At 48.3% G+C, this 14,293-nt stretch overlaps 1 protein-coding gene across 2 annotated transcripts in view; it reads left to right on the top strand.

Moving 5' to 3' along the window:
- LOC103670942 (serine/threonine-protein phosphatase 4 regulatory subunit 1) overlaps positions 1–14,293 on the top strand; it is an 81,507-nt gene that overhangs the window by 60,643 nt on the left and 6,571 nt on the right. For both annotated transcript variants that reach the window (XM_040638514.1, XM_040638515.1), the window contains exons 9-17: positions 1,462–1,620; positions 2,190–2,374; positions 3,459–3,919; positions 5,908–6,101; positions 8,796–8,891; positions 9,769–9,954; positions 10,214–10,375; positions 11,295–11,395; positions 13,636–13,756. In XM_040638514.1, the coding sequence (XP_040494448.1) occupies positions 1,462–1,620; positions 2,190–2,374; positions 3,459–3,919; positions 5,908–6,101; positions 8,796–8,891; positions 9,769–9,954; positions 10,214–10,375; positions 11,295–11,395; positions 13,636–13,756 (1,665 nt within the window). The remainder of the gene's footprint in view (positions 1–1,461; positions 1,621–2,189; positions 2,375–3,458; positions 3,920–5,907; positions 6,102–8,795; positions 8,892–9,768; positions 9,955–10,213; positions 10,376–11,294; positions 11,396–13,635; positions 13,757–14,293) is intronic.

The raw sequence follows: 14,293 nt of genomic DNA, 5'->3' as shown, positions 1-14,293 counted from the left end.
CATATGCCTCTCCTTGTCTAGACTCACCTACCCACTGTGCCAGAGAGAATTAATTTCTCCCTTTTCAGCATCCCCATAACATTGTGCTCAGAGTACGTGCGTGTCTCTTATCACACCTCATTATGGTGGTGCCGATGTGGGGTCTTCACCCTATCATGTTCCTCTCCGTTTTCCCGGTGCCTACGCAGAACTATGCTAAACGAGTCCTTGCCACTTTTATTGGACAGGGTATCCAGCCTGTGCTTTTATTTGACTTTTATTGGACAGGATATCTAACCCGTATGGTTAGAATTTAACCTCAAAAAGTGTACTCTTTAAATTGATTTTTAAATTTAAGTTCAGATGCTCATTTTATTTCAAGTGCAAGCCATGTCAACATAGTTCTGACACCAAAATAATTTTTAGTGGGCTGTCGTTCTGAATGTACAGTGAGTGTTGTCTTGTACTTAATTATCTGAATGAACAACAGCAGTGACCAATATACGAGCCTTCCTGTGGGTGGGTATTTCCATGATCATATATTCCCATCTGTGGAGCTTTTGGCTGATTATTTTACATTAGGATGTAAAAAACAGCCTCATTTTTAAAGGATAAATTTTATTTTTTTATATTTTTTTTAGAGAAAGAGAGCATGGGAGCAGAGGGAAGGGGCAGAGGGAGAGGGAGAGAGAGAGAATCTTAAGCAGGCTCCACACCCAGTGCAGAGCCTGACACGAGGCTCTGTCCCACGACCCTGAGATCATGACCTGAGTCAAAATCAAGAGTCAGATGCTTAACCAACTGAGCCACCCAGGCGCCCCATTAAGGGATAAATTTTAAAAGACAGTGTGATCATTCATACAGATAGAAAGCAAACATGCCAAAGATTTTATTTAAGTCATTTATTCATGAGGGAAGCAGTAAGATACAACACCTGGCTTAATGGAGAACTCAAAGTACCACACGTGGGTGGTCAGACCAGGGGACACTGAAGCGACCTTGCAAGGGGACTCAAAATTGCTCTACATCCAGAGTGATAGTCAAGTACATTCCACTGGACACAATTTGCATTTCTGTGAACAGGAATTATTGGTATTACTATCAGTTTTTTAACAATATACCTTCTATCACTAAAGGACCCTAGTCAAAGAGCGGAATAGCTGGATGGGTGAACTAGTTGGGATAGCCACTCAATTTCAAGGTCATTTGACAATTTTTCTCTATGTAATTCACGTAGCACTTGCCATGTGAATATTGGTCATTCTGCCTTTTAACCAAGTCATTTACTACAATTAAGAGGTAATGTTTCTTTATTCTTCTTACCGTAATTCCTGTTTGTCTCAAATGATTCCTTTTAGACTAGTATATATTTCCCTCTTCTCTGTCCTTTATTTACGGCTGTGCCTTAATTACATCATTAAAAAGTTCCGCCCTTCGCCAGGGTAACCAGGTTTGAGTACATGATTTTATTTGCTTTGGTAGATCCCAAAGTTTTTTGAGCTCTGCTCAGATAATGTTTGGGGGATGCGGAAAGCCTGCGCGGAGTGCTTCATGGCGGTGTCCTACAGTGCGTCCCCAGAGGTCCGCAGAGCCCAGCTGTCACCCCTCTTCATCAAGCTCATCAGTGACCCCTGCCGATGGGTGAGTGCGGGCAGCTCGGCAGCGCTGGCCAGCAGCCGCCACCGCAGGCCGACTGACCTCATCTTGGCCTCTGGACTAGTGACTATGTATTTTGTCTTTTTGGTTCCTGATTGGCTTACTTAGACCTCGTGGGGATCGGAGCTCTTGAAATCTCCAAAGCTTTGGTGCCTGCGAGGAAGGTGGCAGGTACCCTAACATTTGTAGTGACTGGACATCATAGAGACGAGAAGTGAGAAGGGAAACACTAACCAGAGAGTCACCTTTGCCGTTACTCTCACAAACATGCCTGTCACGATTAATACCGTCTGGTCAGGCGCTTTATGAAGTCTGGACTCGTTTGATGTGGAATTAAAATTCTAGAAGAATAAAAACTGCATGATGGTACTAAATTTTTCCTTATTTTCTGTTGAAAATAGTTGATTTGGAATTTGGAGACCGTCTTAGAAAGCAGCATATCTGCTTGGACATAATGTGGCGGACAGCGACTAGCCTGGTGGTTGGCCAGCTGCCCGGCCTGGGGTCAGACCTGGCCGACGCCACATTCACCATGCTGTGCTCTCTGTTTCCAGGTGCGCCAGGCTGCCTTCCAGTCCCTGGGCCCCTTCATTTCCACCTTCGCGAACCCCTCCAGGGCCGGCCTCTATATTCGAGAAGACGGCACTCTGAGCATCCGACCGCCGGCTCAGGATTTGGACTCTGATCTCACCTCCGGGTCACCCAGTGCAGGCAGTTGTGGTAACACTTCCTCAGCCTGGTGAGCTCCAAGCAGGATAATTACCAGGGCCCGTGCTTCACCTCAAGCGTCCACCTAAAATTTTAGCAATTATCTTGTCTGGAGTTTTAGTAACAGTGACCTTCTGGGCAAGATGGGATATTAGAGCTTTAATTATGTAAAGAAGCAAAAGTAATTGCAATAATGATTTTGAAACATGACTACCGGGTTATAAATAATGAAGCTACTGTGTCTCCTAAATTTAGATAAAATATTCATTGAGAGTAGTGATTAAATAACCTATAAAGAAAATTTTCTCTTACTTTTTGATTAATGAAGTTCTTTGGGTAATTTACGTAGGGAAGATGTGAGGTCTCCCAAATGTCCGTTTGTGCCGTGGGATGTTACATGCCCATAAACACAGGATGTTACCTGCACGTACAGGTGACGGTCCTGACCCACCATTAGTGGATGCTCTCCTGGCTTTCTAGTAAGTTCTAGTGATTGATCGTGGAGTTTTTCGTCTTTCCTCGGAGGTTGATGGGTACACACCAACCAGACCATCTGAGGTCGTTGGAAAGCATCTGTCCCACGCTAACCTCACACCGGAGCTGGAGAGGAGTACTTTACGTCTCCGCGAGTACACGTCCTTTTTACCGTTGGTGCGCCCTTCCCTCCGTCAGTCCATCAAAATTCACTGAGCTCCTGCTGTGTGTGTGCCGCACCTTCCTCTTCAGGGCTCTCCCAGTGGTTTTGGTGGCTTTTGTGTCCCAGTGGCTGCCCCCTGGTGGAGGGAGTGACGAGCAGTGAGCGCATGCAGGCTGCCCACTGAGGGCGTGTCAGCAGAAGCCAGGGCTCCTCCACCGCTTGACTAGAGTGGAGGGATCGGCTGAACTTTTGCGTGGCATTTTCAGTGCACATCATTCTCCCGGGGGGGCAAAGGGGGTTGATGGGACCTTTTATGCTCTTGTGAGGTTGTGAGCTTCTGGCCCTGGGAGACACAGCAGGTTTGGGTGGCCAAATAGAGAGGAGGACCGGGCTTGGGTGGGTGAGGAGCTCAGTTTTTCCCATTTTACTTCCAGTCCATTACATGGCTCTAAAAGTGCTCCCCTCAATCTTAACCTAGTTCCACAAAGCTGGTGCACACGGAGCCAGACCTGCCCACAGAAGGCACGTCAGCGGGAACCAGCGATTTCCTGCGCGTCAGCAGCTCCTCTGATGGCCTCGTGGCAAACTCAGCGGAAGACTCTGCCTTGGCTAGAGCCGAGCTGACCAGGCTTTGCCCCGAGGCTGGTGCCTCCTTGAGGCTCCCTGATGGGAACGGCCTCCCCGTCCACAGCCACCCTGGACCAGGCTCCTCCACCGGCCCAGAGAGTCCTGAGGATGCATTCAATAATTTCTTCTATTGGCGGACTCCTCTCCCTGACGTCAGCAAGGACCTAGAGCTGCTTCTGCGTGAGGCTGGGCCGCAGGAGGAGGGCTGCAGCAGGCCCGAGACTGTGCGCCACAGCTGCGTGGCCGGGAGCGAGATTCAGAAAGTCCTCGATAGTTTGCAGGAGCATCTGATGAACGATCCAGACGTTCAAGGTAAACGTTGTCCGTCGTGATGAAGAGAAACACGGGCCTGTCTCTGGTGCGTTGGCCAGATCTGCGTGGCGCTGCGCCTGTGCGTGTGTGCGTGCGCATACTCACTTCCTGTCCACTGTGCACAGATGGCCAGGAGAGGGTCTGTCAGCGTCAGCCCAGCCGGAGCACTGGGCGCCTCTGTGCAGGGCCCCGCCAGGATTCTGCCTCCTTGTTTTGCAGCTGTGCAAGGCGGAAGGCAGCTCTGATAGGAAGGCAGATAGTTTGTGGGCATATCTGTAGCAGTGGAAATTTTATTAGCTCCTTGGACGCTGTTACATCATTTCCCACGTTATAGCGCCTTTTCTAGTTATGAACAGCTAAGGATGGTGCTCCTTTTGGAGCTTATTAACTCAGCCCTTAGCCAGACTTTAAGGTTTTTGTCTCTGTACAGCAAGGGAAAGTACAACTTCTTCTTTGGGGTGTTTTTCATGTTATGACTAGTGCTCCCACTGAGCGTCTGATCTGGGAGCCAGGCCTCGCGATCCATATCCATTATCACGCCTCTTCTTGCTCTAAACAGTGCTATATTTGTATTCTTCCTTGGGTTGGGGAGATTGGGAAAAACAACACTTGCTGCTGTTGCCGGGCAAAGATTTGTGAAGCTTTCGGGAAAGGAAATGTGAAAATCCAGTTAGCCCTGTGATTATTCTTTCTCTTTAAATTTATAAAGGAAATTAAGTCAATGTTTGCCGAAGGAATGAGCACATGTAACATATCACTGTTAACAGCTGTAGACAAAGGTCTGTTTTTGGAAACCACATTTCTAAAGCAGCGTTCATCTCCGTGCTGGCGCCGGGCTGGGGGCTGGGGCAGCAGTGACGGCCACACGATCTCGTGGAGGGGGCTCCGTAGACGACCACCGGTACAAGGCGTGTCAGGGGCCAGGGCGGGAGGCAGCGTGATGCTCTGTGGCAGCCTAGGGCAGGATGCCTGGGGCCAGAGGAAATGTCCGGGAGAAGACCACCTTGCAGAACGGGCGGCATTTCATGTGGGCCCCAGAAGATGACAGCTAGGAACCCACACTGCAGAGAAGTGGAGAGGGATGAGTTTCTTGAAATCATTTGTAAAACCTTGCGCTATGTGCGTGCCTCTTTCATCGGAGCTCAGAGGGATCCGTGACCCCAAAAGTTTCAGAAATAAACGACATGTTGGAGATTTGTGGACTGGCTGTGGCTGGAAAGATGACTTGGGCCATCTGGAAGGGCCTGATAGGTTGCACTAAGTAGGTGGGACCTTGTCCTAGGCCAAGTGGGGAGCCAGCTATGAGCTCTAAACATTTTACTGAATCCTGAGGACTATTGAATTTAACTCATAGAAAACAGGATATAGGAACTATTGTGTGTACGTGTGTGTGCTTGAAGGTTGGGGACATGGACATCAGATTGTTTTTACAGAAAGGTGTGTGAAATATGTCATCTCTACTGTTAGGAGGGTCTCAAGCAGTCATGCTGTGGACAAATGAATAGCCCTTGGGGCTTGGTGAGCGAGATCGGGACTCATCTGTGTGTACGGACATGGATCGATTTCTGTGTGTGGGGGGAGGGTGTGGAGAAGGCAGCCGTCCTGCTTTATACATGGGGAACAGGACCCCCTCGCCGAGTAGGTGGACCTCCCAGACACTAGCCTTCAGGGACAGCGTGTTGTCTTTCTGTGAGAGATGATGGAGGCGAGCTCTGATTGTCCTCCTTGCGGTGTTTCGTGTTCAGATTGGATGCTCTGTGCATGGCTGGCGTTTAGTTGGAATAGTTAAAGTTAATGGCCGTAAATATCACCACCTCCGCGAGAGCTCATTCTGGGGCTCCGGAGCACGCTTACTCAGGGACAGATGTGCGGAAGGTGCGTGTGTGGTGCGCGCGCCTCCAGACTGTCTTGTTGTGAAGACCCTTCTCACGTGAATCCCTACAAACCAAATAAAGTTATTAAAATTCTTGAACCTTCTCTTCCTGCAGCTCAGGTCCAGGTCTTATCAGCTGCTCTGAGAGCCGCACAGCTTGACTCTGTGAATGAGCCCGAGCACCAGGCGACGGAAGGTCGGAACGCGGGGTCCGTTTCCGATCCCAGCCCCGCCTCTGCCAATCAGACAGCTCTGCCGGCGTCGTCCTCGCAGGAGCAGCTCTCCGAGCCCAGGACGTTACAAAGCCCAGTAAGTGCGTGCCCTCGCCCTCTGCCGCCGAGGCCGTGACAGAAATCACAAAGCTGCATTTTCTTTTATTAATATATGCTGGCAGAGATGATGAACGGCAAACTTAATTTTATTCTTAAGGTCATGTTTTGGATAACTAGACAACCAGTCAATCAGGTGATTGATAACCCTGACTCTCCTCCACAAAGACAGGAGGGGGGGACCAACAAGTACCTCCCTCTTCTCCAAAGCTGTCGAGTCTCGGTTCTTTGTGGGGATTAACCATATCCGTGCCCGATTTCACTGCTGTTTTACAGCTTTTAATCATAATAGCACAAAGTGGGTTCCCCGGCTCCTAGAACTGAAAGCTGGCCTTGGCCTCAGCAGATGGACCACCGCGTCCGGCCCTCGCTCGGGAGACGCTCTTTGGGCACGTGGTCACCCCAGTAGTGGTACTGGCTGCCATTTCCTGGAGGAGAGACTTTGAAAAGCCAGCAGCAGCTCAGCAGCTTTTATCCTGCAGCCTGGAACTAGCTCCCATGAGATGGGATCTCAGCATCCAGGGAGAGGAGGGGGCCCTCAGCTTCCTCGCACTTTGAGTCTCCGTAGCTTCCCAGCTCGTGAGGGGTGGGAAGCTCTAAAGCCTTCCTAACTCCTAGTGACTTGCTCTGACTACTTTGAGCTGGGGTCCTTCACAGGTGGGGGTGAGACTATCAGAGAATTAAAATCAGGGTGGGGTCCAAGATCATAAAGTCACGGCGTGCTGGCATCTCCTCATTTCCTGTGCCATGAGACGGATCTTCTCTTCAAGCCCGTGGTCTCTAAGGCTGGGGTACCAGTTGTTCCACCGTCCACGCAGTGGATAATTCAATCTTAGCAACCGAATGGACTTATCACCTCCCTTCCCCTCTAGGCCTCCTCCAGTAAAACTAAACAAAAGATCCACTTTTAAAAGCTTGACTATAAAATGTTTAGGAGTTTGTGACGGTTGTCTTCGATTAGTAAGAACTGAGGGGATATCCTGTTTTGCTGGTTTGTTTTCAGAAATAGGCAAGAAAATGGTTGTTGTTATCGTGTTGCCTGGAGTGTGGAAATCACAAGTTAGGTAGAAAGGCATGGCTGTGTCTACTGTGACGGCGACCTGATCAGCCTGGGGCTTCTTTGTCACACGCAGAAGTGAAAGAAAGGGAAATGAGCAGATTTCTCCAAGTTGACTCTGTTGCATGAAGGATTTTGAAGGGCTCATGCAAGCAGACCTTCGGTTTATGTTGTAGGATGTCAGGGCTCTTGAATTTGCAGCTTGATTCTTAGGTTCCACTGGGATCAGTCAGGATGTGATGCTTCCAGTCGCCAAAGAAGGAAAAGGGACCAAAAAACTCCCAGAGCTTAGATGATGAGGATGGTGTTGTCTCGCAGAGACGACAGAAGAGCAGCTGAGGCTGGGTGGCTGGTTAACTTGGCTCCTTAACGTTGACCCCGCTCCCTGCTTCTACCCTGCCTTCTTAGCGCACCATCTGAGTCGCGAGACGCCCTGTACAGGGAGGCCTGTTGCTTCTCACCTGTGTCTTTTGACTGCCCGGTGGTTTTCTGGGGTGATGACCTCACAATGCCTTTTGAGGTTGCTTTGACTTGTGGTAGTGTACTGAACCCTTAACGTGGCTCCTGGAGGAAGTACTCTTCATGCCAACTACACTGATGACTTGGGAATCAGATTAACTCCTGAAAGAAGAATAATGATTTATTACACGTTAATATATATGAATTTAGGAACTTGGAGAAATTGAGGTCTTAGGTTATCACGCCAAAATATTTCTCTTTTATCCTGTCCTCTATTAAAATAAGCAATATATTTCAGTGAAAATCTTGGGAATTGAAGGCTGTGGTAGTGTGCGTCAGAGCAAACGAAGCATCTCTTGGTGTATTAATCGACTTTCCTGGGTCATATATTGAGCTGATTTGTCAGGATCCATTAAGCTGGTAGACAGGATGACATTTCAAGTGCACGTGGGAGCCCATGTGACGGGTGGAGGAGAAGGACAGGTTCGTCTCCGCCAACGTAATCAATGATCAGAAACCAATATGTCACTGTTGAGGGTTCTTGCTCATTTTAATTGTTAACCTACTGTAAAGGTTCATCAGCAAACATTAGAAGTGTTTGTACATGTGAAAATTGAGGACAGTTTTCCAGGTAAATACTCCTTTATCGGCCACGTCTTCCCCCAAATTAGATAGGTCTTCCCCTTGCCTGTCCATCCGCCCTGATGGGTCCACGTTGCTGCACGTCTCCAGCTCCCAGGGAATACTGAACGTGCTTGTTCACTCTGCCGTCCACGGTAGTCTGTGTCTTAATCGTGTGACTCTTAAAACAGGTTGGTTAACCACCCTGGGACCCCAGGGCTTAAAGAATGGTCAGTGTAGACTCAAGTGGTGGCTTCTCATGGACATCAGCCTGTGTTCTCTAAGGGCCTCAGCCAGTCTGGAGATGAAAATGCGTGGTAGCTGTTTGCCTTGGCCCTTCAAATCACTGACCATGCCATCTATACCTGTGCAAATGTCTTCTTTAACATCTGGAAAGAGACCCCTGACTTTCAGGGAAGCGCTGGTCTTGGTCTGCAGAGGTCATTTCCAGCACCGAGAGAGGGTTCTTTGAGGGGAGAATGATAGGGTGGCTCCCTGTTTGGGGTAAGTTGCTAACATGTCCAATCAACCCTGCAGGACCTCAGCAAACCCTGCAGTGGGGCCACTGACCATCTGGAGACGGAGCAGAGGCATCTCCCCTCCCCACTCGAGGAGAATAAATCTAAATTACAGGTTTGTGCCTTGAAAAGAAAAGCAGCTCAAAACGTCACCTTTTCTGGGAGTTAAATTTAAGAATGGCCATTGGAAACCAGATATTTTTCTTCCCTCAATATTAATGACATAACTTCATTCCTTCTTTGTGTTGCTAATATTTCTTCTCTAACTTACCAAAAAACAAATTCTAAAGGAGTGCTAAAGCCTTTTGAACAATCTAGAATAGTATTTTTAATAAAGCAGGTCAAATGGGAGAAAAAAATTAACCTCTGTACATTAACATTTAGTGTCTATTTATACAAGTCATTTCAGGGTTTTTTTTTTGTTATTGCCTGAAAAGTTTTTGACAGATTCTTTGATTGACCTATGTTTGGCTTTGTTCTTATCTTGTGGATAGGCTCTTGTGCTGTGTAAGATCTCTTAAATGTTTTAAATTATTGTATCCCCTTGTCCTAACAGAAGAGAAGGTAAGTGGGTGATGTCGTCGGAAGGCGCTGTCCCATCAGTTGGAAAAAGCTAGTGGCGATCAGCATATCCAGGCCGGGGCTCTAGGTGCTGGGCAGCTATAAGAGAAGATCGTTTCCATTCTCAAGAGCTGGGTGCATCAGACTAACCAAACCTTGGTGCCCAGACTGTTCTCTAGGATATCAGATGTTAGCCAAATTGAGAAAAGATGAGTGTGGGCCTTGTTTTCGCACCATTTGGTCCAAGTTGAAAATTTCACCTGCAGACCAAGAAGTCCACCAGTCCAGAGCCCCGAGTTTTCCCAAGGCCTCTTTTTCCCCTGACATCTCTGCTTTGCTGTTCACCCCCAAATCCCAGACTCCTTGTTTTTCCTGAGCATTCTCCTTCTTTCCTGCAAGCATGATGGTTTCCTTTCTCTGCTGTTTCCCAGGATATAATACCTCAACCCCTGCTAGATCAGTATGTGTCAATGACCGACCCTGCTCGCGCCCAGACTGTCGATATTGACATAGCCAAACACTGCGCCTACAGCCTCCCGGGGGTGGCGCTCACCCTGGGCAGGCAAAATTGGCACTGCCTGAGAGACACGTATGAAACGCTGGCTTCCGACGTGCAGGTAAAAGGAGCCCTTTCAGAGGCACCCATGAAATGGGGTGGGCCATCTGTGGGGGAAGAAAAGAGGAGCGCGGTGGGGCCCACTGGCCTGTATTTCCTGTGGGTGCCGTTGGCATATGGACGGGGCTCTGATGAAATGAAGCCCTTGGTGGCCAGTGCCCGGCAGTGTCAGGTTTATTCTAGAAATGCTACTTATGCTCTTGGTAACATGGCCGTGTGCTTGCTTTCTGTGGCTTGTGTGTCTTCTTGTGCGCTGCCAGTGGAAGGTGCGTCGGACCCTGGCCTTCTCCATCCACGAGCTGGCTGTGATTCTTGGGGACCAGCTCACAGCAGCTGACCTGGTGCCCGTCTTCAATGGATTTTTAAAGGACCTGGATGAAGTACGAATAGGAATTCTTAAACACCTGTATGATTTTCTAAAGGTAGGAAGAAGGATTGAAAATAAAAAATCTTCCCTCTTCAAAACAATTCTTAAAGCCTGGGCTGTGGAAACAGTATTGTCTCTGAACAATAGAAAGCAGCTAGTCTGGGTTTCTCCGGTTGAAGTAAACCATCCAGTCTTTACAGTGGGTGTTCTTTCAGTGATGGGTAAATATTTTTATATCCTTCCTCGTAACCTCCCTGTCCCTTGGAGTCCTAATTCTGTGGAGGGTGGTAGACGTGTAGCCTAGCATGCTCTGTGAGGAAGAAGGAGCCCAGGCCCCCCCAGGGTAGCACACGACGTGCCTGGAGTCGCCCACGGGAAGAGCCCAGCTGAAACCCAGTCTCAGTTCTGCATGAAGGGCTTTCTCTGCAAGACATTGCTGCTTCCCTGCTTGCCTTTTTAATTTTTTTCCTAAAGGAATGATGAGTGTAAAAATAAGATTTTAAAAATGACCTAGAGAAACTAATTAACTTGCATCCACATGACCACGAGCTGCCCTTGACAGGCTGGGGTGCATGGTGCACTGGGCTAGCTTTCCTCTCGTGGTGCTGGCAAACACGAGCAGAGCCGGCTCCCCGGGAAGCAGCAGCAGCGGCGTTGTCTTCGGAACACACACACATACGTGTTGTTTGCAGGCAGGAAATTATGAGAGAAGGAAGAGCTGGGGGCATGTGGAAACACACAAGCACATACTCGAACCAGGGGGAACGCTGGAAGCATTCAGGGGTACATGTGAGGTCTGTTCCCAGCAACGTTAATTCACAGCCACCCCGGGTGATGGATGGAGTTGAAGGCATTAGGGGAATGCAGTTCTTGCCGGGGACGAGTGTATCACTTCAAGTGTGATCGAACAGTGTATTTGGGGTCATTTTGAGGGATTCTCTATTTTTATTTATGTATACATTTTTAAAAAATAGTTGCTTCATGAAGACAAGAGGAGAGAATATCTTTATCAGCTTCAAGAATTTGTAGTGACCGATAACAGCAGGAATTGGAGGTTTCGATATGAACTAGCAGAGTAAGTAAAACCTATTTGGGGATATGAGAAGGCAAATTCGATGGAATAATTCTTAATTTTCCTACCTTATAATTGATTTCTAAACTAGCAGTAATAGCGTACTTTCAGATAAAGAGATTATGTTTTTATTAAGGGATAAAGTGAATTCCAAAGCTCTAAGTTACAAAATACCACGGTCTCCGGGGAGACATTCATTTTCAGATGCAGACAGGGCTCGAGTCACTGTGGAATTAGTGTGTTCTGCTGTTCTATAAGGCAATTTATTCGAACCAAATAAAAGATGAATCACCCACTCTTCAATATTTTCCTGTTAATCGGAAGAGTTTTTGCCAGAGCTTTCCTGAACATTCTGAGTGTAGCCCTCTCTGCAGGGCACAGCGTGGTGTATGTACTTCAGCTTCTAAAGAAAATGACACGACAGAGAGAGACACGGAAAGGTCTCCCCGGACGAGACGATTATTAGATAAAAACGTCCCCCAAGGTGGCTGCTCTCTGCACGTCATTCTGTGTGTGAAGAACTTGTTTAATCCTGGCTTGTGCTGGCCAGAGGGGTGTCAAAGGTGTGCTGGTCCTGAAAGACCTAAGCTTTGCATAAGTCCCCTTCCCCAGGCGTGCTGAGTGCTTTGCGACCTGCTCTGCGCAGTACCGAGTGGATCTGGTGGCGATGGTGGGCGGCCAGCTGTCAGTTTGCCCCTGCCCGGGGTTTATCTCCCCAGCTTTAGTTTTCATTTCTCTTACCCTCAACTAGAAATCTCTCAAATCATTGTCTTTGCTGTAGAAATCCATCAAGCTTTTGCCGCTATTCAGGATATGATTTGGCCGATGCCAGGGGCAAACTAAAAGATTTTTTCTTTGCTGTGATCTTTAATCATTATGCTTAATTTGAGAGATTGAGGTTTTAATCATTATGCCGTGTTCCCAGTTTACGTTCCGAGAGAGAAAAACAGGCCCACGTTTTCCATGAGAGCATCGCGCCCTCTAGCGGCCGTGCGCGGGAACTCGGCCAGGTCCGTCTCGGGCCGGGCTGACCCGGTTCCCCGGGGCCGGGGTGGGGGCCGGGGTGGGGGCCAGGGTGGGGGTGGGGTGGGGCGAGAGATGGGGCCGGAGATAGGGTTCCGGACGGCGGACGCGGACCGGGACCCGGGCCCAGGCTCAGGGCTGGGGCTGGGGCCGGGGCCCGGCTGACCCGCTTCCCCGGGGCCGAGATCGCGACCAAGGGACCGGGACCGGGCTGACCCGCTTCCCGGGGGCCGGGGTGGGGGTCCGGGGGAGGGCCCGGGACCGGCACTGGGGGGCCGACACGGGCATGGGCACGGGGACGGGGATGGGGCCGGGCCGGCAGGGCTCGCGCCGCCGACAGCGTTATCTCGGAGCTCTGGCTATCTTCCATCTCGGCCGTGGTTATTGAAGCCAGAGCCGCTGATATGAATTCTGTGCTCCCCCTGCCCGTGATATTGGTATCATTTTTCTGAAAACAGTGCTTTTTGATATGAAAGTATTCACCGGCACTCCTGGTTTCTGGTTCTAACTTCCTTCCAATCTCTTTTTCATTTCCTTTCGTTGCCAGCGTGGAAGTCATGCCATTTATTTTCATACCCTTCTCTCCATCCCCATTTAGAAGACAGTGGAAGCTCCGGTGGCGGGTTTCCCCAGCCAGCCGTCGCCCGCACGCTGTCCTTCCCTGGGCGCGAAGGGCGGGCGCGCGCGGTTCTCTGCAAGCGGACCGCGCGGGTGTGAGCGCAGGCTCGCGCGGGGCCGCCCGCCGTCCGCTGCCCGGGGGCCCGGCGCCGGCGGCGAGCTCGGCCGAGCTTTCCTGCGTCGGTGCCGGCGTCTCTGGGAACTTCAGAGCCTGGCTATTTTTACCTTATCTGATTTTCAAAGTTTTATGTGCTTTCGAACCGATAACCTCAAATTGAAATATTATCCCTATTCATAAATTTCTCAGCCTCTGTTTTACGAAGTTTAATTTATTTCCTTTTTGTTTGATTTGTTTGAGTGCGTGAGATGAAGAAGGAGATTTTTTTTTCCACTTTTCTTTGCGTGGTATTTCACTCAGCATTCTGCTTTTGGCATCTCACTGATGGAAAGCCTTGCTGGGTCTTGATTTGCCTTCATCTCCCGGCCTGGCTATTTTTATCTGTAAGATGAAATGAGAGTACAGAGAAATTAGGAAGGTGTTTTTTGTCCCCCCAAATAATTTCTTTCTTTTTTCTTTTCTTTTTTTTTTTTTTTAATTTCAGACAGCTGATACTCATTTTGGAACTCTATAATCCCAATGATGTTTATGATTACTTAATGCATATTGCTTTAAAGTTGTGTGCAGATAAAGTTTCTGAAGTCCGGTGGATCTCCTTCAAACTAGTAAGGAATCTTGGCTTTTTGTTGTTGTTTGTTTGTGGTTTTCGGAAATAGGAATATTTATGTTCCTTCCATTTTAACTCCTTTATTTTCTGCTTTTGATTTTTCAGTATAGCTATGAAACCAGCTTTTAAATTTTGAAAATTACAGTTTTATCAATAAATAACATAGCTTTTTTCTTAAGCTGCATGGTTCAGTGATAGAAATTGTAGGTAAATCATTTTATATAAGAAACCCTTCAAACTGTGGCTTAGTGTTCCTTTTAAACACAGATTGGGCTTACTCGACAGCATGGTTTTGTAGAAAAGTTAGTGAGCAAGAGCTCCAACGTAGAAGAGCTGATCCTGTTTTATGTGGGCTTATACCAGCCGAATACGGGGGGAGGGGGGTGTCACTTGAAAATATTGATTTACTAATGTACTCTGATGCTATTACAATTTTATAAAAATGACATGTTCTGAAAGGTAATGATTTAGTTATTATGCAAAGGGCCATTTTCTAAAATTTGGAATCTTAAGCTTAAGAACGTATTTTTCTAAT

The sequence above is a fragment of the Ursus maritimus genome, unplaced genomic scaffold (assembly GCF_017311325.1).
Source record: "Ursus maritimus isolate PB19 unplaced genomic scaffold, ASM1731132v1 scaffold_22, whole genome shotgun sequence".
Taxonomy (NCBI): Eukaryota; Metazoa; Chordata; class Mammalia; order Carnivora; family Ursidae; genus Ursus; species Ursus maritimus.
Note: the sequence above shows the minus strand (reverse complement) of the source record. Positions and strands in the feature narration are given on the sequence as shown.